The 22,949-nt window shown below is 39.0% G+C and overlaps 2 protein-coding genes across 9 annotated transcripts; one reads left to right on the forward strand and one right to left on the reverse strand.

Annotated features, from left to right (window-relative positions):
* The first annotated feature begins 254 nt into the window (after positions 1-254).
* On the forward strand, positions 255-16,602 carry tnip1 (TNFAIP3 interacting protein 1). Of its 8 annotated transcripts, none has more exons than XM_023402111.2 (18): positions 255-332; positions 5,023-5,205; positions 5,811-5,954; positions 6,111-6,196; positions 6,369-6,428; positions 7,159-7,368; positions 8,387-8,481; positions 8,850-9,015; positions 9,284-9,376; positions 9,493-9,558; positions 11,058-11,189; positions 11,311-11,439; positions 11,517-11,651; positions 11,837-11,962; positions 12,112-12,192; positions 12,687-12,917; positions 13,178-13,262; positions 14,894-16,602. In XM_023402111.2, the coding sequence occupies exons 2-18, from the start codon at positions 5,058-5,060 to the stop codon at positions 14,971-14,973; spliced, it is 2,067 nt and encodes a 688-aa protein (XP_023257879.1). In that variant the 5' UTR covers positions 255-332; positions 5,023-5,057; the 3' UTR covers positions 14,974-16,602. The 8 variants fall into 8 exon arrangements, with proteins under 8 accessions (XP_023257879.1, XP_023257878.1, XP_023257881.1 ...); XM_023402110.2 differs by lacking the exon at positions 255-332 and adding an exon at positions 3,849-3,995; XM_023402113.2 differs by lacking the exon at positions 255-332 and adding an exon at positions 3,849-3,995 and having other exon boundaries at positions 14,897-16,602.
* A 173-nt stretch (positions 16,603-16,775) lies between these two features.
* Positions 16,776-21,545, reverse strand: gpx3 (glutathione peroxidase 3). The gene is made up of 5 exons (XM_023402117.2): positions 21,385-21,545; positions 18,652-18,802; positions 18,441-18,558; positions 17,748-17,847; positions 16,776-17,299 (listed from the first exon to the last, which is right to left on the reverse strand). The coding sequence occupies exons 1-5, from the start codon at positions 21,454-21,456 to the stop codon at positions 17,078-17,080; spliced, it is 663 nt and encodes a 220-aa protein (XP_023257885.1). The 5' UTR covers positions 21,457-21,545; the 3' UTR covers positions 16,776-17,077.
* Positions 21,546-22,949: the final 1,404 nt, after the last annotated feature.

Below are 22,949 nucleotides of genomic sequence, written 5' to 3' on the forward strand. Positions count from 1 at the left end.
TCACGTGATGTGAGATATCTTTGTGGCCGCTTCTACTTGTTCAGTTTTGTTGAAATGCATTGACGTGAGCAGCGTGATGTACGTGCTGTGAGCTACTGTGCAAAAATGTATTACATTTATTTATTTATTTTTATTTTTGGTGTTTTTCATGTGTTGTGTTATTCACTAAGGCACCACACAGCTGGACAGACACCAGGTTCTGTTTAGGCTGGGCGTACAGTGCAGGCCATTTTACTGGGTTATGGGAATTCCCCAAGTCTCACAGTCAAATTGCTTCTCCCCTATTCACCAGTCCTTAAAAAGTGCCTCTCCGACACAAGCTGAATGTGTGGGTGAGTTGTTGTTTATTTGTTTTAAGTAGTAACAGAACATTTAGAGCGAGTTAAAATAATTTTTCGTCTAGTCATTGAGGTGAGTGTTGTCATCCTCTGTTTGGAACATAACGTGGAAGGTAAATGTAACAGTGAAAATACTGACTACTGCTCTATATGCTAGTAAAAATGCCATTAACTCTGTAATTGTGTGGTATTTACTGGCTACAGAAAGCAACTACTATATAAGCAAAAAAGTTAATTGCAGTTTATTAAGTTATATGTTTATTTAAAATCTGATTTAAATGTGCTTTTTAAGCTTAAGTTTGTAATTCATTATAACACATCAAAACATCATATTCCACAGGACACGTTGGTAAATCCATGTTAAAAAAAAGAATGACAAGATTTTACCTTTTTTAAAAGAAAGGAATTGAAGACTGAATAACACAAACAGTAGTTTAAAAAGATATTTTCGTTATCATTATTATAAATTACACACAGAGAGACAGAGAAGGAGAGACATGTACTTGACAAGATTGGCTGTCGAAAATGATACGAAGAGCCTGTTAAAGAGTTAAAATTGAAGCATATCTGGTGCCAGTGCACATGTTTTGCATAGCATTAGAGAGCGAGGATGTCCCGGGTTTAAGGCCTCGAGAAGACAGCCCGAGTCACTAGTCGGCTAACAAAAGAACATTTTGTATTAAGTAGCACAGAGTTAATGACTATCAGCTGCTGATTTCTGCTTCTAGTGGGAGATTGGAGACTGGACTGTCCTTGTGTCTCAACAGGATGAGGTGCATACTTGTGACAGTGTGGGCTTCAGTCTGATGATTATCCTCTCTCACTGTCATCTGCTCACTCTCCTGTCGTTGTGCAATGAGGCAAATGCTTTAAAATGTTTCTGGAAAAAGTAGGTAGGGGAAGAAAAACAAAATGTGCAATTTGCTGGCCAGCAGGACTAAATGATGGGCGGCATTTCCTGTGTCCTCGGGCCTTTGTTTTTCTGCTGGCAGGCTCAGAGTCACCAGCCTAATTATTATTTTAGCCTGACATGGAAACATTGTGCACTAATAAACAAGGACAAGGTGTTTGGTGACAGGCAAAGGACTGAGGAAAAAACAACCTCTGTGTGTGTGTGAGCCATATGAGCTGTGTGTTTGCTTTTTCCTGTGGCTGACTGACGACTCTCCCCCGGGAACACATTCACTCACTTTACCAGTGTTTTGGTCACTGCTGGTCCAAATACTATAAGTTGTTGTATGTAGATTTTTTTTTATGCATGTGACTCATTACTCGCCATCTAAATCGATTTAAGCAGCATTTTAATGTATGAAAAGTATTTTCATATAAGGTTTATTGTTATTAAAGCACACACAGCCATGACGGAGTACATATGTTACAAGCTGTTTACCCACACTCTTGTTTTCTCACTTGTTCTCTTTTCTGTACAGTGTGATTTTTATGCAGTCATCAGAGAGGTTACGTCAAAGAAACAAATGAGTGGTATTGTGAAATCTTACAGGTTTTTAAATTGTTAAAGGTATTTCTAAACTGGTTTCTCTATTACAGTAGTGTTAACATAGTCAGTAGTTCTCAGTAGTTCAGTATTACTGGCATTCACCTGCTCTCTTTTTTCATTACAGGAAGTAGTATCGGTAGCTACATAAAGAGAAAAACAAATGTGTGATTCTGATTAGTTTAGGTTTATTGTGAATCACATCATGTAGAGTGTAAAATAATTTGCAAACTGGGTGTTTCCTGTGTTAACACAGCATGCTTTGCGATAAAACTTTCAAGGCTGATACTCTGAAACTGAAAATCATTATGGTGGCTATGTTGATAAGCAGCGATATGCTTTTACTTGTGATTCATGAGAGACGTTTTGTTATGTAAATTAATCATTTTGACCCTTTACAGAAACATACATACTTAGTCATACAGATAATCCAGTTAGAATTATCAAGAACCCTTGAGTGGTTCATACTAATTGTTTGTGGTCACATGCTGAATTACATCAGAAATACTTAGTGCTACCAGTTAACCAAGGAATGGTCTTGAGGAATGTAACTCCCTGAGGAAGAAATATGGCCACAGATTACCTGTTTGTTAATTCCCACAAGATGTCACTATTGCTCTAAATTATTCATGTTTGGTCGGTCAGGGCCTGAAATAGGTCTATAGTTCTAATAATTTAGTCAAACATGTTGTATTACTGGACTTGTACTACTGTACTATTACTGTACTTAACCTGACTGACACAATATTTTTAAAAAATGTTGTATTTGCTTTACCAGCCTGTGTAATATGTGACAAACAATCAACATCTCAATACAAGGGCTGATGAAGCCAACATACAAGTTACACAATGTGGAACAGTATATGTACATTTAGCATGGTAAGTGTTTTATTTTTTAGAATACACTGATGTATCCATGTACTAATTAGATAGCATGAAGCATTGAATGGCAGAGTTTCATATCAGTTTGATACAGGAGTTACACCTGCACTAAACTGACAAAACAAATATTTTGGATTGATCCTGTTATATTTTAGTGTGTTGCCACCTCTTAATTATTTATTTATTTATTTATTTATTTTTTACCAAATTAGTAGTGGGCTGTCTAATCTGAGAAATGTAGACATGCCTGGCCTTAAATTCACATTCCACTCAAATTTCAGAAAATTATAGACCTATAACTTACAAACAATGCAAATGATTAGTTAATTAATCAATTAGTCAATAGAGAGAAAATTAATCTGAAACTATTTTGGTACTGGATTAATTGCTTAAGTGATTTTATTAAGAACTTTTTTTTTTCACTGTTTCAACTCCCACAGTTTTCTGTGGTATTACACTGAATACCTTTGGGTTTTATACTTCTAGTAAGACAAAGATATCCTGCATGTATCAACCTGGGGAATGGCAAATCTTTTTGTATTTTCAGCATTTTTTCGGTATTTTCTCATATTTTACAGAGCGAATACATATTTGATTCATTGAGAAAATGATGTCAGATTACTCAATTATGACCAAATATTTCCTGTTAACCTATAGTGTGGTCTCAAAAAGCTCAGTGTAACTTGAGCTTATTGCCCTGCTACTTCAGAGGAAATATGTGATGCAATCACAGAAACCCCCAACAGCCCCTTCTCTAAATGTATCAATGAAGGAAAAAAAGTAATTCGGTGAAAATGGTCGGGTTTGTCCCAAAACTATAGAGCATGTGTTACAAGAGTTAAACAGAAGAATGAGGAATTATTAAATTAAAATCACAACTACTCCTGAGATAGGCTACTGTAAATCAGGCTGTATTTTTGACTGTTCAGTATTACTCACCCTGGTGCCACTGTGTCATATGAGCCATTGTTGATGTATATAGAGATATTCATTTACATATTTAAAAGTCCACGATGTGAGCAGCCTTGATAATTCTTGTAAAATCAGTACCATGTAGTCTGAATTTCGCTTCAGTGTTTACATTACAGTCAGTGGCTCCTGCTGGTGCCCGCTGACTGAGTGCTGCACCCTGATTGGTCCGTAGGGCTGTCAATCATCGCTGTTTACACCGCAGTAGGTAATGTCGCGAGGTGGAATTTCCCTGCTTACAGCATAGACCAGTCGACCACTTCCGCAATAGAAGTCTGGCAGAGAGACGAGAGGCCACTGCGAGCTGAAAGGTATCCAGGCAAAAGACACCTCTTTGTTCTTTGGTTTATCGTTTAACTCCGCTTTCAGGTTGACTTACTGCATCGATAAAAGTATCTGTAGTGGGTAAATAAGAGGAGCTGGCGGCTTCCTGTCCCGCACTGTCATCTAGCGTTAGCTATAGCCGACAGCTAACGAGGATGTTGCTAGCAATTTGCATGACAACAGCGAAAACTAATATTAGCGTTCTTCAGCCAATCAAGGTAGCTATCAATTGCTAGATTATGCTGTATTTGACTCTCGTCTGTCGGGTAGATGTCTGTTAGCAGGATTCACGTAACATTTACTTTTCTTTTCTCTGATTTTGTTCGTTTTCTCCTTCTCGGATATGAACGTTGTAGTTGTCATATTTATTAGCCTTCACAAACGTTAGCACATTGTTGCCATATGTTTCTCTCTTGCAGGGTAGCACTGTGATGATGTTGCTGCTTTTGTCCTCTCAAAGCTGTCGGTGGTTGTTTATTTTCTTCACGATAGTTTTCACTCGTCCTGCTAGAAATTGTAAGCTGAGACAGAGCGGGTATAGCACATACAGTGGGGTGTCTGAATAGGATATATTTATTTCATTTGCAATCAAGAGGTACCAGAAACACCATTTGCTATAATTCTATGTGGTTATAATATTGCTACAGTGTAAGTTGTGGTTTAAGGGGATTTCTTGTTTAATATTATGTGAACCAAGAGGTAATGTTTAAGTTATTTTCCTTAATACTGTAAAGCCAATGCTTCTGTTCAGCTGTTGCCTTCCTTGCATGAATATTTGTGTGTTGATATGTAATGCTGGTTGCTGTTAGTTTCAATTTGCCTCTATGAGCAGTATATTTATGATGTAGGGTTCAAATGTGACTGTTTGCAATGGAAAAACTTGTTTCCATAGTTGCTTCTCTTATCACTAAGGGTTGTAGACACAAACCGTCTGTCGTCTAGAGACTTTACTATCAGCAGTTTTTGTTTTCTGTAAAAGTCAAAAAATAATAATACTGTGTCTTCTTTTCACAGTTTAGAGGACCATGTCTAGGAAGTGAGAGACGGCGATGGAAGGGAAAGGCCCGTACCGCATCTATGATCCAGGTGGGAGTGAGGTCAAGGCCAGAGATGAGGCTGGAGGGGGAAGCAGCTATCGACAGCTATTGGAGGAGAACAGCATACTGAGGGAGCGCATGAAGGGACTTAAGAGCTTAGGTAGGTTCCTAAAGACAGCATAGTTACCTTAAGGCTTTGGACAGAGGGCTTTATGCCAGCTGCTTTTTGGTATTGCACATCCATTGTATGTCTTAACACCTGGGGATTTTATTTTCCGGGATTGGTATACACGCAGGGACATCGATTTCTTCATTGTACTTTGTAAAATCTATAACAAAAATCTGTGTTCAGCCTGTGTTTCCTAGCAGCACTAAATTAATTATTATATAATATTATCTTAATGCACCCACAAAGACATCATATAACAGACCACGTGACTGAGTTTCCAGTGTAAATATACAAATGCGGGAAGGAATGTGTTGTGCAGAAAATGAGGTGGAATGTAGTATAACCTGATGATCTTCATCAGTAGTCTGTTGAAAAGATTCCAATGGCCTAATTGCTCCTTTTGTGACTCACCAAGGGAGTGTTACTTGCACGTAATATGTCACTGAACTTCTATCACATTCTTTTTGATGCCTGCTTATACTGATTGTTCTAGCCTTACTGGTCTTTGTTGAAAAAAAAGATAGTTAAGAGTTATATCAAGCAAAACTCAAGTGAAGTGCTGCCAGACAGAGAAAAGATCTCTCTGAAACTTGCAGGTGATTTGCTGGAAGAGTCTCAATCAGAGGCATCAAGGCTTCGGCAGCGAGTGGAAGAACTTGTGAGAGACAACGAGGCCCTCAAGTCCTCCAGTTTTGCTGCCAGTCTGTGTATGGGAGGGCCTGTTCAGACTGAGACACAAAGTAAGTCTCACAGACTTGATAATGATGATGAATTCAACTTTGCAAAAATTTTCATATTAGTGGATTATTGCATTGTACAGTGTTGTAACTATATGGTATAATGTTCTGCTTTACTGAAACTTAGATTAAGCTTGGTGTTTGTATGGCTTATTGCAGTTAAACCCTGTTTACACCCAACTGCAGAGCAGAAGGAGGAGCAAACTAGCTGTTTAGGGAAGACCCTGCAGCCTGAGAAGCCCACTGTGAGTAATTTGAACTGTATATGAGAGCTTTTGTTTGCAGGAACAACTGTAAATAACACTAGATAAAGACATTATAAGAGCCTAGAACTTGACATTTGGCAGCTCTCAACTGGATGTTTACTTTGTGGACACTGCATACACTATGATTCAATTTACTTTTTGGTTTTTACAGGAGGCCTTATCAGAGTTTGAAGTTGTGAATATTGAGGGCAAGACTCCAGATGCCTTGACTGTACGTACCAGACTTGTTGTGACACAAATTAAAATGAATAATTTTCCAGCTGTCATAGAAACTCACATTTTTGTAGTTCCGAAGAATCTTTCATTCTAACAAACAATGTAGCATATTTAAGGGGTAAATACGCTTGTCACTAACTCCCAAAAGTACTTATTTTGTGTAATTTATTTTTACCTAAATTCAACTTTCCTGTTTATGGCCATTTCCTCAATATTAGGAACGTATCCTTGATGTGGTGACTCACCAACAAACTCAATACTGGTAGCTCCAGCCTGAGTCAGCCTGGGGAAAGTCCAGGATTATTACTGAGTAGAATTACACATCTGATTCATTCACACACTACATCCTAGGGGATGTGTTTATAGGACAGAATGCCAGAATATATCAGGCGCACATGTTGTCCAAACTAATTGACTAGATTGTCACATGATTTGAAATTGTGTAGCTTAACTTGACACAGTTCCCATATATTTTAGTAACACAGTTACCACAACTTTTCCGTTTGAAGTAACCATTAATCTTTTGTCTGAGGACTAAATTTAAATCCAATAGGACAAACTTGTTTTGGTTTGATTTGGTTTGGTTTGCTGCTCTTAATAGAAGTAGTAACATGATGTTGCTCTGTCAGTCTTGTGCTGGTTGAAGTACATATGTAATTGTTTACTCACCCTCTGAATCAGCCAGAGAGGAAGGACTGACTGTTTACCTGTGTGGGTATCTCCAGGCCGGGTCAGTGGCAGGAGTTATCCCCCTCCTGCCTCAGGAGAACATCGAGCTGGCGAGCCAGCTGAAGAGACTAGAGAGCTCCTTCAGCATATTTGCTGAGGAGTCCAACCCGAACCAGTTGTTGGCGCACCTCGGTCGCATGGCTGTGGAGTTTCACCATCTTTCCTCTAAGGTCCAAAAGAATGAACAGAGGACCTCCCTCCTACAGGTATGCAACAAAATGACTGTATGACAAAAGTAAAAAATGCCAAAGCAACCATCTTGCCTTAGATTTAAGTTTTTTAATCAACATCATACAGTTGGAAAATGTGTAAACATACAGTGATTTATTTTGATAAATTTAACTTATTTTTAATGAAATGTATTGACTGGAAACCATTCACAGGCTGGTGCATATTATTTACTACAATGTGATTTTCCTGACATGCCAGATATGATAATTTAATAGCTATATTTTACAGTGAAATGCCCCTCATCTCTGATGACTGGAAATTTTTTTTTATTTTTCTGTCCCTGGAGAAAGAACAAGGTTCTTTGTTTGTAATGTAATGATATATGTGATGAGTTATATTTAGTGTTCAGTGTTATACAGTAGTTCATATGGGTTTAGCACTTGTATGTACATGACATAAACATAAAGAACTGCAACTACTGATGCACAACACTTGATGACAAGTTAGACTGATTTTTATTTAGGTTGGACTTTATCAGGGACTTTTCCTTTTTTTGAACACATTAAACATAATTAATTTGATTAGCAAATTTCTAAGTAAAATTCAAAGTGCTTTACAATAAAAGCAGAGTAACCATGTAAAATATTTGATATAGATTTTAAGGCCCATAAAGTGTAGGCTGTTAATTCATAGTTAGTACCAGTGTGAGTGCATAGGCACTAATAACTGTAATATGTTTTTTCTTTTTCTTTCTTTTTTTGTCCCTTCTTTTAAAAACTTCATTATCATGTTGTTAGTTTGTGGGATGAAAATGTGAAATATAGGAAACTGTGTCAGAAATTTTGGGTCATAGAGGTAGTATTTTCTCATGAATCCAGTTCATGCCCATGTACAGTACTCTAATATAAGTTCCTTTTGTGTCGTAACCACTGTGTTAAAGGCAGTTGCTTCAGGCTCTGTGTGGGAATATATAGGAAAAAAAAGGTTGATGTTGTTGTGTATTATACAGAATGAAGTTAAATATAGTGTTAATTGTGTATTTTGGTGTTATAGACTCTCTGTGAGCAGCTCAGACAGGAGAACAATGAGCTTCGAAAGAAAATGGAAGAGGACCATCATATCAGGAATCGGGACTTAGAACAGCTGAGGTAATGTTCACCTTCTCTCTTAATTTGACTTGGTACAGACAGTTTCATTAATTTTCATTCTTCTGGTGGTTTTTTAAACTGGGAGACTTTTGTTTCTCCTGATCTTTTGAATGTAGTGTGAATCAACCTCCAATTACTGTTTTGAAGATAAAACCCAACCTTATCTTTACTCTATCTTGGATGTTGATGACCATTCTTTCACTTTTGATGGAAGGGGGTTACTCAAGTTTTTTCTGTTGCTATATTTGCACTCAGTGGGTAATATAGGTTCTTCCCAAAGGACATCCTGAGGCTGTACCAAAACTTCAGGAAACTCTGGGAGGACGTTGTTCACATGTACTATCATTTTCATTTTCTTGCTGATTCAGACAGGAAAACCAGAAACTTAAGGAGCTCGTGACTGGAGGAGCAGCAGCGGCGCCAGCAGCATCTGCTGCACCATCTGACACCGAAGCTCCAGAGGCCAAAGAGGAGCTGGTGAAGGAGGAATCCGCCGCTGTACGACCTAAGATGGAGGCCACCACACCGCAGAAGGTAGTTACATAGCAAAGTTATTATTTTATTCTGTGCACACTCACACAAACACACACATCAAGACTTTGCTTCATATGAATATAATTGCTAATTTACATAACAAATATGTTTTTATTTCAAACTTTGTTTTTCCTTTTATAAATACATTGAGTAATGTTTTTTTTTGATGAATTTGTGACTTAACACTTCCGTTCTTGTAAACTCTCTTTACAAGTGTGAGTAATGGAGGAATGTTATGGATTTAGGAATGTTTTGTTGTTGCCCCCAGAGTGGAAAAGCTGCAGAGAAAACCCCTACTAAACCTTGTGATGTTGAGGTGTATGAAAAGAAGATCAAGCTTTTGGAGAAGCAGAGAAAGGATGTGAGTCTTTTTTTGCACTAAGTGCTCATCCTCTTTTGCCATGGGGGAAAGTCTCTGTGTATTTAGTTTCCTATATGTTGAGTGTCATTTGTTTCACTTTCTGGCGCTGCTTACAGGTACTGGAGGTGAACAAGCAGTGGGACATTCAGTGGAACTCCATGAAGTCACAGTTTGAACAGAAGGTACAGTAATGACTTTACAGCTTTTATGAAGGGTGTGGGAAGACCCAGAAGTGTCCTCGACTGATATAGAGCTGTTGAAGGAGAACAAATACCTCATTCTCTCCGAATTCCTTTAAAAAACATTTTCATTTTTATCATATCAAAGCTCACTTTTAGAAGTTTAACACCTTTGTTCCATTTCGTAAAATCACGTCAGTTCAGTCCAACCCACCAAGTATTCTTGCCTCATTTTTATGTTTTTTATTTTTTTTAAATGTATACTTTGGCCTGTGTCAGAGTTCAGACTTCTTCCACATGTCTGGGTTCTTTTTATCCTGCATTTTCCATAAACACCAGTCAGCTACAACATTAGCCAGTTACCGGTTTTAAGGTTGTGGCTGATCAGTGTAAATAATGTATGTGCTTAGAATGGACAGCCCTTTGTCTGTACCTAGGTTCAAAATGAACTCTATTCAACTGTGTCTTCCACTGAACTCATTTAAGTTTAGTAACCATGTGTCCTGTTAACTTAAGTGTCAGATATTGTTTTAAATGCTTAGGTCTCACTTCATTTCATGAATTACTATTGCTACTGTTATCAGGAGTAACACATTTTGGAAATGATTTGAGTTTTTCCAAACAAGGATAAATTAGGCCATAAAATAGATGAACTATACAGTCAGAAAATGCCTTTAGAATGAATAGTTGTAGCATTGTGACACCATTGGTCACATTTTACATTGTGTCAATGGAAAATTCATGATCAATTATTCCACTGTTAAAGTTGAGAAAGTAGTGAAATGACAGAAGGCAAAGATTTTGTAATTCGGAAATATCTTTAAGGAACACAGGGCTCTAAAGTTTTTGTGCATTAGTTCGCTGCGTATGTGTGCGTGTGTCTGTGTGTGTGTCTGTCTCTGTGTGTGTGTGTGTTTTCTATGTGCTTGTCCAGTGGAAAAGGTGCAATCTTGCAATAGCTCGCTATCTGAACACACTTACCACAAGGCCTGTCACACAGTAAGAATTCCCCTTACCTCTCTGGTACCCACTAACTTCCTGCTATGGTGCAGTCAGAGGGCAGCAGAGACACACAAATATACACACTCTCACACTCTCATACTCACACACCTACACTTGTGCACACCCACAATCATCAACAAACCTACATTCACGCTTTGTTGAGACGGGGACACCATGCAGCCTGGGGTTTAAACCGCAGAACACTAGATACATCCATTTGCGTCACTAGGTTCGTTCATATTTTACACTAAAACAGAACTGCGTGTGTTTGCAAATATGTCCTTGTTGCTGTGGCTTGTTGTAAAATTTCACAACACACATTTCTACGCCATGTATGTTAACACACGCAGCAGATGACGTTCAACTTTACCAGAGAGTTATCGCTGAATCACTTTTTTTTTCTTTTTTTGGTTTGTGTTTTTGAGAATTGTACCTTACCACTGTGAGAAGTGGATTCAGTGAATCCTGTCCTCAGCTAAATGGTTTACATTGTCCCACAGATCACAGACCTTAGACAACGGCTGGCTGAGTCCCAGAAAACTGTGCTTGAGCTAGAGGCAGAGCGAGAGCAGAGGCAGCGCGACTATGACAAGAAGCTGCTGCTGGCCAAATCCAAGATTGAAAATGTGCAGGTGAGACTACGAGGACACGAGTGACATAGGTGTAAACATTTCAAAGCCATTAAACACAGGACAAAAACAATGTTACAGAATACTTTAAGAATGGGTTTTCAGTGTTTTGGTTGTGTTTCAGGGGGAAAAGGAATGTCTCAACTCTGAGACCACTGAGCTGAAACAGAAAATTCGCTACCTGCAGGATCAGCTGCTGCCCCTCAGCAAACAGAGGGAGTACCAGGAGAAGGAGATCCAACGCCTCAACAGGGTGAGTGTGGAAGAGATGCAAAAAGAGAGCGATGAGCGTATTTCTGTGTAATACTTGTTTTCTTTTTTCTACATCAGGCTTTAGAGGAAGCCTTAAACCTGCATTCCCCTTCATCCTCTCAACAACCACCTGGCCAGGGTAACTTTGCAGATGCAGCCAATAACCTGAAGAAACAGGAACTGCTAACTCAAATTGCTGTACTAAAAGAACAGGTCAGACAAGCAGCAAATCACACACACACACACACACACACACACACACATACACATACACATACACATACACATACACATACACATACACATACACATACACACACACACAGCTCTACTGCAATTATTCATACAATTCCTGCTCCATTTCCTTCACTGCTTTTAATCACTGTATTGTACTCCAGGTGAAGATCTTTGAAGAAGACTTCAGGAAAGAGAGGAGTGACAGAGAGCGAATGAATGAGGAAAAAGAAGACTTGAGGCGGCAAGTTGAGAGACTCCAGGGTCAGATTACTAATTTGACCAATCAGGTAAACTGTGTGTTTACAGTATATTTTCCTGTATGTGGCATGATGGGGAAAGATTTAGTTTTTGTGTCTTGCATTGAGTATGTTTTATAACTAAACTGCTCTCTAATGTGGGGTTTATTTTGTTTTTTCATTATGTGTTGTGTGTTCAGCTTCATCAGGCACAGAACGAGTGTCAGCGAGAACGTACAGAGAGGTGTAAGCTGGAGAGACTGCAGATGCATCACAAACAGGTACTGGCTGCAGCTCAGGTTTGAGCCTGGTAGTATTGCAGACGTATTGAAATGGTGAATGAAACAGTGCTGTCAGTCTGGATAGGTGATGTGTTTGGTCATTTTGGCCGTAAGTACAAGTACATTTAATTAGGGCCATGGCATTCACTGAAAGTTGCTCCTTAAACCTTTGGGATAAATTATGCAGCAGGATACGAGTTGTAGAAAAAATTGCAGACTAGCACCCCCTAGTGACAGAATGCAGTCGCTTAGATGTCGACTGCAGTAAGATCATAGTGGACAAATCAATACTCCCGGACAAGAGCCTCACTCCAGCTACCATGTTTGTCAGTGCATTCGGGATCAGGTGGAACATTTACACTCCTCAGTGGGAGGCAGCGGCAGTAGGGTTGAAGTTCAGCAGTGGCCCATGCCATGACAGGGCCACTGCGCTCGCTGAGAGTAGCAGCCGTGCACTGATTGGGGATCACGTGTGTACTTGTGATCCCTCGTAGGGGCAGCAGCAGGAAAGACGTACCTCAGACCCCACGTCAGGCTCAGTGAACGGCCCGCTGAGCCCTCCCTACTGTGGTCCCTTTGTGCAGGTGGGACCGCAGGGCCTCGAGGGCTGGCCCATACACTTCCCTCCCCGGATGCCCAATGCAGCAGGCGCCGCAGCCGCCGCAGCAGCCGCAGCAGCCGCAGCAGCACCACCCCCTGTACGAGACTTCCAGCCTGTTACCCCGGTAAGGGTCCTCTAAGGCCCCTGTGTCTCTGTCTCTGGAGTGACTCTTGTTCACTGAGGAAACAAGGCTCTTTTTTCTCTTATTTCTACTCCCCTTACATGTTGGGAGGAACAAGATGTAATTAGGTCTAACTGCAGCTCAACCTAGCCACGATTACATTCAATACAATTGTTAGGTTACAGCAAAGTTGAGGGCTGCTGGTTATGATGAATGAGAATATTTAGTGGTTTGAACTAAGGTGGTGCTTTCTTTTTTGTCAGGGTTTTCCTTGGCAGCCATCATTCTCACAACCCAGAGGGGCCAGAGCAGTTGGAGAGAGTTCAAGACCACCACCAGAGAATGCAGGTACAGTACAGCAACCTAAATACAATATTTAATTCTTACATTTTGTTATAAATCACATTTTTGTACAGTTTTATTGCTCAAAAGATAAAGTTGGTGTTATTGTATTTTACCTTATTGTCAACAAAATGATGTCACAAAAAGACCAAAACCAACAATGTGTTGATAGCTGCAGTCCGTCTCTCAATACTTTTTGATTTCCCCACCCTGTATGTGGCTCTCAGCCCTAAGCCAATTAGCTTTTTTTGTCAATCATTTATTTATAAAGCACCAAATCACAACAGAAGATATAAAGGATCATATTTTATTCAGGTGAATATTAAAGTCACCAATAATTAGAATGACGTTGGTGTATATAACAAGACTTGAGATAAATTCTCCAAATTCTTCTTAAAATTGTGAGTAAGGCTCCAAGTGATCTGTAAAGTACCACAAGATGGAATGGTATTTCATCCTGGAGAGGGTGATTCATAACTGGGAGAATTGGTTTCAGTGCAAGAGCCTTAAAAGAGTTAAAGGTCACTTTAAGATTAGAGGTTAGTTTGAAATTGGATTTATAGACTAATGCCATACCCCCAGCTTTCTTAGTGGCTCAAGCAGCATGTGCATTAGTGTAATCAAGTGGGGTTGCTCCAATAAGACGATATTTGGTTTAAGACCAATCATATCCAGCTTATTGTGAAGAATCAGGCCAGTCTATATTTCTAGATAAAATAGCATAGCCTACTCCAGTAGGATGCTTCCAGCCATCTGCTTTCACTTTGTCAGGGCAGCCCTAGAAAAAAGGACGAGTATTCACAAAACCAAATCCCTGCTCACTACAATGATGAGCCAGCTAGTGGTTCAGAGAAGGAAGCCTACTGTATATATCATCATTACCCCGCACGGGTAACTGACCAGAGACAGTTAATCGATGCTGCGCCGACTCATCTTTCTGGCAATCTCAAACGTCCTGGTTTGGCGAGCTTTGGTGATCTCTGACTGTTTCATCCTCATGTCGCTGGAGCCAAGATGGATAACTATGTTGCTATAAGTAGAGCCGGTGGTGTGCCTGGGTTCCCTGTTTCTCCCTCCATGATGCCAGCACACTAAGATTAGCCTCTATGTCAGAGGTGGTGATAATCTAATGTTGTGGGTGATGAGTCCCATATAACTAGCCTGTGTTGTTTAACCATATCAGCAGGGGTGGAGGAGATGTAGGCCAACAGCTCTAACAGTAGTACATGCTGTTACACATTGGTTAGGGACTATTTTCAGCTGTGGATGAACACCTACTAGTGTGTATTTGTGCCATTAGGGTGGTGTATGTGGGACTGACTCAAAATAGACTACATTTATCCTAATGAATAAATGTCACTCAGTACAATGATGTAGCCCATTTATGTGTTTTAGGAGTTTTATGCCCAAAAAGATGAAACCTAAATCATTTGGCTTTGGCTACACAGACAATACTTGTAAGGGGATCAGTTGATTATTGGTTTTGGTCTTTTCAAGGAATTCCTAGGCTTTTTGTATGTTTTTGGATTATTTAATTACACCACACAATGGCCACTTCTACTGTATTTAATTTAAAAAGTGTGGAGGAGCAAAATTTGACTGTAATCAGAGTACTATCTTTTTCCTTTGTGCATCAGTAGATCAGTCTGCAGCTGCAGCAGCTGCCGCAGGATTTGGAAAAAGGGAGCGACAGAACATTGACCCTGGAAAGCACTAAAGCATCACCGTACCCACCGAATGGAGTCTGGGTAGTAGCATGAAATCAGTTTGTTTTTGAGTTGACAAGGTGTGATTTGATCTATAATTTTCCTACTGAACTGTAGATATCCTATTGTAATGTTGTTTATACTTGCGTTTTATAAGCCTATTTGTGAAACACTTCGCTATTCTGATATATACATGAAATATTATTTTAATTTTTTTATCAGGAACTGAAGTCATTTGTTAAATAGGTTGGAATAATTAACATTGTTCTTTTTTTCCAGAAAATATTCCTATGTGATTGTCTCTCTGCAAATATGTAACAACTTGACACTTAGTTTGTTACTTGTAGGGTTACAGGAAGCCATTCCCCAATATGACTAAGACTACATATACTCATTCCAACAATGAATGATTATATAGGTACATTGACTCATAGAATTTACAATGTGAATGTTGATTGATTTATGAAGATTTCTTCATTATCGTCAATGTTATAGAACTGTCCCATATGTGTAACTGTTCAAAAGTGGTTGTTGAAATACAAAAATTTGGGGAAATGAATTTTGATGGTATCATACCAAAAACATGATTGTGATTATTGATAATTTATTTATATCCTGCTGTTTTGATAGTTGCATTGACTAAGTGTAAATCATTGTCTTTAGTAATGCTGTTCTTTCTATGTTGTTAGTGTAATCCCAATATATTGTAGCTATTGACATTGTATGTTTGTATCAGACACAATACACAATGCACAATACATACACAACCTTTTTTTCCCCATGATGATGGACCTAATCTCATTAAACACAACACTTGTACTTGACCACAATTGATTTGATCACTCATTCTGATATCCATACTTATCTTGCTGCATCCTGTACCGTTGCCCACAGTTTAGCCCCAACATACAGCATCTAGGTTACAGCACTCAAACTTTTAGGCAGCAGCGATGACCATCTCCCTCTTCATCCTCAAATACCTGCTATTTCATATTAACCGAAGGAGTTGTAGAACTGAAACATTCAAATTCTGCTCAAACAGCAGAAAGGGGAAGATTTTCACAAGTACTTGGAGGTCCTAGATCCAGTGTTATTGCAGTACATCCGCTTCTCAGAGAACAACCTCTGCCACGATGTCTGGCTTTGCTCTCTTTCAAGAGAGAGTCAAGAGCCCTGATAAGAGACACAGTATCCATACCTCGAGATATTCTGTGTGTGTGTGTGTGTGTGTGTGTGTGTGTGTGTGTGTGTGTGTGTGTGTGTGTGTGTGTGTGTGTGAGTTACTATTTTAAAAAGGTAGATCTAATCTCAAATCAAGCCACTTTAAATGAATACCCATTAATATTTCCTTAGTATAGTGAATATCAGGTAGTCAGGCGAAGGGCTTTAAAAGGTTTGCAGATGAATTTGAAAAAGGTTCCATTTTATCAAACAAGTTATTAAGTTACAGGGAACTAAATCCTGATGGACAAGAGCTGAAATGAGACATTAGCAGAATTGCACTTTGAAAGTTACGCTGTAATTACTGGCAGTTGTATTTTTTTTGGTTTGTAGCCCCTTTTCTTTTTTTTGCTGTAGGCAAAAAGCACATGTGAGACTTTTTGTATTTGACTGGCTTAATAAAATCTATTCTAAGTGTCTGTTAGTATCTTACCCTACTTATTCATGTTCATATTGTCTTTTTTTTTTTTATTGCAGGATAGAAATGTCAAGGGGCCAAAAATTTGCTACATCATGGTCACCTCCCTGTGACATGACCAATGACCCACAGAATAACAGTTGTTTCTCATAAAGGACGGTCTGCACATCGGTGTGATATTCTCCATGATTTATTGGAAGTAATTCATATTTGGGCTGTAATGGCTAACAGGTCCTGGGATGAGAAGATGACATGATGCTGTGGGATTGCAGGGCAGCCTGAATGCACTGAAGAGCTGGCCTGACTCCCAGATTCCGAAGAGGCACCACAGAGTTCCTGTTTTCAAGCCTCCTCTTCATTCAACATGCCATCTTCATGTGTCAGAAACTGTTAACATTACTCCCTTTTACATTCTACCTTTACTCTACTTATCCTGCTACTTCACTACACTGACAATTCTCTATGATGAATCAGATCTAATTGAAAAAATCCTGTGTGTAGCGTTGGAGCAGGTATTTATGAATGTCAGCTCGGACCTCAGAAATGTTGACACTTGGGTGCCACCTCATCACAGGCTTCCCGTCCGGTCCCACCAGAAACTTCTCAAAGTTCCACTTAATGTCGCTGATTCTCAGAGGCTCCCAGAACAATCTGTGAATAGGGATACCGAAGTTGTCTCCAACTGGAGGGCAGGAGCTCTGTGTGGAAGAAAACACAGGACTATAAAGAGAGCAACAAAGTTACAGTGCAAACAGTGAAATTTTCAGTGGCTCGGAAATATTCAAACTCAAATATGCGTTGATAGCTGTTTATATTTGGAAATACCCAATTCTGTGTGTGTGCTTCTGTGCAGGGTGTGAACATATTTATACACTATTCAGTAAACAATAGCTGCCTGAGTGTGACTCAGCAGGTCAAAAGTTAGTCCTTTTTTTCCTGTACATAATCTGATTAAAACATTTCAAATAGCACCCAGCCTAATGTGACAAATTCTGAAACATTTAGGTTGATATTTCACTTTAAAGTCTGTGCACACCATTACTAAAACACTTGATTTAAACTACTGATTTAAGACTACCTCTATTGACATATAATGGAAATTTAATTTTTTTATATCACACACTTTGCTAGCAGACCACAACTTACCTTAAGGAAAGTGAAAACCTTTTGCTCGTCTTTTCCATTCACATCACCTTTGTCAAACAGCAGGAAGTTTGGAACAAATCCATTGCCTGGTCTGACATGCCTGGAATCAAGAAAGAGGGCAGCTTATCATTGGACGTGCATCTGAGCACTTTGTGGCCTGGCAGTTGCCCTAAATTCACTACAAGCTGAGCAAAGCCACACAGTGCATTACAGAGGCTTTGCTCTGGCTATAAGATGAATGATGGAACCTGAGACATAAATTCTGTGTGTGAGAGGCCACTAAGAGAAACAGATCTTATTGCCAAAGGATGTTTTCCCTGATTTAATTAAGCTTTGTTGATTGACAGAGGATTTACTATATTGCAAATTCCTCTCTACATTCACCTATGGAGGATTTTATGTTCCAACACATTACAATATGTGCCGTCTTGTGAGAAGCTTGTGACTGACATTTAGGGGATTCTCTTGTTTTCACATCTCATATTGGCTTCCAGCACTAGACACTTTCAAGTTCCCAAAAAGCTGGTATTTGGTGAAACAAGATTTTTTTTTTTTTTTTCCAAACCAACAGCAAATCATTATTTTTTTATATATAGTGTTTACCTCACTGTCGTTCTTTAGCTACTTGTTTTACAGTGTTTTCACTGTGGCTGACCTGACATTTACTGGCACAGAAAAAGAAAGATTACTCACTTTAAACCTGGCAGGATTTCATGATTTTGCCCCGGTTCCTGTTTGCCAAACTGATTGCAGGGAAAGGCAAGAACAGTGAGTCCGAGTGGTTTCATCTCTTCATGTAGTGCATTCAGTTCTGATAACAGAAAAGAAATAATAAGATGTCTCAGGTGGAGATGCATTTTTTCCCCCAGACACAATCAAAGATGCTTGTGGTGCCGTTTCTTACCCACATACTGAAAGGTGTATCCTCAGTATGTAGCCACATTGACGATGAGGACACTCTTGCCTGTGTATTCGCTGAAGTTCACAGTGCGACTCCCGTTCAGAGTCTTTGCCTGGTATTTGTAAATGTTGCCATCTGTGGATGAGTCACAACGCTGGGGGTACAAACACAGGTCAAAGCAGGTTATATTTGTTTTAACCAGCCTTCAGCTAACAGTTACCCAGTGCTCCTTTAGTGTAGTATTTTTGCTCATAAAAAGGTGCTTTTCTAGATGTGTGCAAAAAAAAAAACTCCCAAAACCAAACAAACAAACCAAGCCAAACTTATTCTACAGGACATTATGTGCCCATTATTTGCTCTTAGATTTATTTATAGTACTTATGGTACAGTGTCAACAACACAAATGTTCTGGCCAGTGGTAGGCCTTCACATGGATTATTTTAGAATATGGGTGGTGTGTGTATAACATTTCAGCCACCCACTCCTTTTAACGATTGGTTTCATCTGTGTCATTTCTGGTAAATAAAAAAAAAAACACCACTATTACATTGCTGCTTGATAAACATGCTTGTTTGTTGTGCAGAGGCGGACAACCCGAGGGAACCGGAACATTTGCTGGGGGCCTGGGGTTGGCAGACCTTTTGCATCACCTCACCTGTGTATGATGGCTGCCTCTGAACTGCTGCAGCTCGCACTGTGTTCACACTGTTGCTATACCACCTTATCTTTCTACATTGACTTTGCCTCAATAACAGTAATTGTCCATTGTTGATGAGCAGTCGAGAGAGAGAGAGAGAGAGAGAGAGAGAGAGAGAGAGAGAGAGAGATGCAACTACTGCCCTTGATCTTATGTTTTATTTACTTATTGACATGACATAATTATAGCCTAAATGGGGTTTCTGGCATGAAAATATAGTACACATGTAGCCTCCACCTTCTCTTGTAGTAACATGCAATTGTGAAATAGTAAGAATATGTATTAGAGAGTTGAATTTTTTTTCACATTTGTTGGTCAGTCACAAGTTGTTTCTCTTTCTAATCTTGACAACTTTCCTCCCAGATGAACATAGTAGCCAAATTTATAACTAATCTGGTACCTGTTAAATCAACAAATAGAGTTAGCCTACAACACTAGTGGTCTGACTTGTTGTGAGGGTGGCCTGGGATGGTGTGAAATTCACAGCCTGAATTATTGTTTCATGGTGCTATAGAATAAGCATGTGTGTAATGAATAATAAAACAACATTGGCTGTTTGATTCACAGTCATGTGACAAATAAGTCGATGGGTAAAATAACAAAAACTCATTACATTATGTTAGATCATGAACTGTTAAAGTGCAGAGCAGAAATAATTAGTCAATTAATCAATCAAAACAAAATTCTTCTGCAACTAGTTGGATAACTGATTAATAGTCATTTCCTGAATAAAATGGCAAGCGATATTGAAAGTAATTCAGAGTTGCAGCCCTACATGATTCCCCAAATATATCTAATATGAGGAAAATGGCATTTGAGATAAAATTAATGAAAGCTTATTATCCAGTTTGGCTCTGAAGGTCAACCAAAGAATTAATCTATAGTTTGTAATGTCTGTCCTGTTTCTAGCTTTTTTGTCAAATGGTTCCCAAAGCTTTAACCAAATAAGGCACATTAGGGACAGGTGCAACACTTTTTCTCCTCATACCCCTGTTTTTGTTATGCAAGTTAGACCACTGACATCTGCCCCACTACATAACACAAGCCCAGTGTCAACAGAGCAGGGGAACATTGCTCTCAAAGAGCCAGAGGCACTTAGTTAAATTCAAACTCACAGGCCAGATCTCAATTAATTTGTGCCTGAGTGTATGTAATGAGAAGTGGAAAACAGAAGCTACAGAACTGTCTAACATAGTTGTCCTGTTGATTGTCAGGGTTGCTTGAAACACAAGTTTACATCAGGGCATTATAGGTCAAACTTTTCCATTACTTAAAACAATTGCTGCAGTTGATACACTTTAATGTAGGCGATGGGATAAAGCGGTGCGATAAAGTTTTAAGCAGCCATGAACATGGATCAGCGAGGTGAGACTGTGTTTGCCCAGGGAGTTTTCACATAATGTCAACAATACAGGAAAGAGGAAATTGAAGTACTATTAAATCACAATGCTAACACAAAAAGGTATTTGATGCAGTTGTCACAAAGTCAAAATAACAGTTGTTAATGCATTATTTTATGTACATAGGCTTCATCACATCCTTATGGTGTGAGAGAATGTGTTTAAATACCAATCATCAGTGTCTGTGAGCTACAAAAAGAGGTCTGTAATGAGTCAGTCTGGTTAAGTGGAGAAAAGTGGGCATATGGTACAAAATTGCTGACAAGATTGTAGGGTGCAAATGAACTACATTATTTGAACTATCACGAGGAACATTCTCGAGAATCCTGGATAAAGTGCATCTGAAAAAATTAAGATGGCAGAGGTAAAAACTAATTATCAGGGTTATGACGAGCTGACAGGTACTATATATATATATATATATTTTTTTTTTTTTTTTTTTTTTTCCCCACCCACCTTTGTATCTATGCAACGTGTTATTTTGTCTACTCTGTTTTCAACATTCAAGTTAAATTATGACTACAATAAAAACCTGGAAAAGACAGTGATGTCATCTGATCTCAGGTTAACGCGTCGGTCTTATCTATCTGTCTGAGCTCATACTGTCAGCAAGTGCAGTGTGTGGGTATCAACAGGTACCTGTGTGAACGTGGCTTCGACGGGCCAGGGTCGCAGCAGACCAAGCAGCAGCAGCGGTAAGAAGGGCCACATCGCGCCGACCTTCCCTGACAACGGTGACCACTCTTCGTGGATGTCTGTCTGTTTCTCCCTCAGGATAAATAAACTCCTCTGGCAGGGGGCGTGGTGAGGGGGCATCACAGCTGGCTGAGATGACGCCCTCTGCTGTCGTAAACTGCGTACATAATAGTCCTTAAATGAGCGAGTGAGTGAATGAATGAATCAGTAAATGAAATAATGAATGAACTACTAGCATTAGTAGATATTAGATGGATGGAAAGCTCGATGATTATGATTTTTTTTCCTGGTATCACAGCATTCACATAATGAACAAACAATGTTTGATTGTGCATTAGCAGAGCTTTTTATTAGCCAATTGATTTTACTTTTATTTTGAGGGCTAATGATTATTTTGTTATAAATGAAATAATACTCTCGCTTAACATTCACTTTTCCTAGTAAAGACAATCTGACAAAAATAAAGAAACCCCCGTTGACTTGGTGTCTGTGTGTGTCTGTCACTGAGCATACCTGAAGCTTAACCTACTGTGAACATTCATAAACAGCATTCAGCTAGGCTTGACTAAACTGTAATGAATACAAGATGTTATGCGTCACCTTTCCTGTAAAGAGGAGAAATACTGTTGGTTTAATTTTTATTCATGGATCATTTCACCCCTCTGAGATCAGCTGTTGCCATGGTGAGCTGGTACTTGGCCATAAGCCCTGTGGGTGGTTGACAGGCCTCTTTCCAGTCCTGTTAGAGCCTCTTATTGACTATATTTTACAGTGCCAAGATCTATATTTTCCGGCTAAGGTTCAGTCTATTTGCTGCAAGGTGATATAAAAATTGGAAATGAAAAAATGATGTGCTAATATGCTAGGCTGTGCAAGCAAGCAAAAATAAGTTTATTTTGAACCTATTTCAGAGTGTCTGAATTTTGTCAGTAACTGTATTTCACTGTAGTCTTTGTATTACCATATTCTTCAGAGCCACACATTGTCTGTGCATGTGCTCAGTTTGAATATATACTTTTATATTAGCTTCCCCAGCTGATCTAATGTAAATCATGTGATGAGCTGACTGGCAATAACCTCTGGATTGCAGGAACTGGTTCACATGCATCACTGTATCCTGCAAAAATTGAAAACATCTTCTTGTTTTTTGTAATACTGTAGTGTTTAGTTTAAATGTATGAATTTGTTGAGTCTCCTTGTAGGTAAAAAATTTCTCAAATTGAATTCACAAATGGTATAACCTTAAGTTGAGTCACAAGCCCTGGAACTGCAGTAAATATTGGAAAAATAATTCCCAGGATTCTGTAAAAGAAGCAATGACAATTTTCATCAAATCTGAGTATGATTAAGAACTCTAAGATCCAATTGTAACTGTCTTTTACACTTCCTTTTTTTTTTTACTTGGATTTGCACAAATTGTACATGCTGTGGGCATGGATGGATCATAAGACAGAAAGAAACATTAGCAGTGAAGCTTTATAAGATACTAAACTATCTTTATTATCTTT

Source organism: Seriola lalandi, unplaced genomic scaffold (assembly GCF_002814215.2).
Source record: "Seriola lalandi dorsalis isolate HSWRI2012SDOR001 ecotype SW California unplaced genomic scaffold, Sedor1 jcf7180002053898, whole genome shotgun sequence".
NCBI lineage: Eukaryota > Metazoa > Chordata > Actinopteri > Carangiformes > Carangidae > Seriola > Seriola lalandi.

Excerpts from the sequence above, each read along its gene's own strand:
- tnip1 (XM_023402111.2), top strand. The coding sequence starts at position 5,058 with ATGGAAGGGAAAGGCCCGTACCGCATCTATGATCCAGGTGGGAGTGAG. Across the intron at positions 5,955-6,110 it reads TGTTCAGACTGAGACACAAA|TTAAACCCTGTTTACACCCA; the intron begins GTAAGTCTCACA and ends GGCTTATTGCAG. Across the intron at positions 8,482-8,849 it reads CGGGACTTAGAACAGCTGAG|ACAGGAAAACCAGAAACTTA; the intron begins GTAATGTTCACC and ends TTGCTGATTCAG.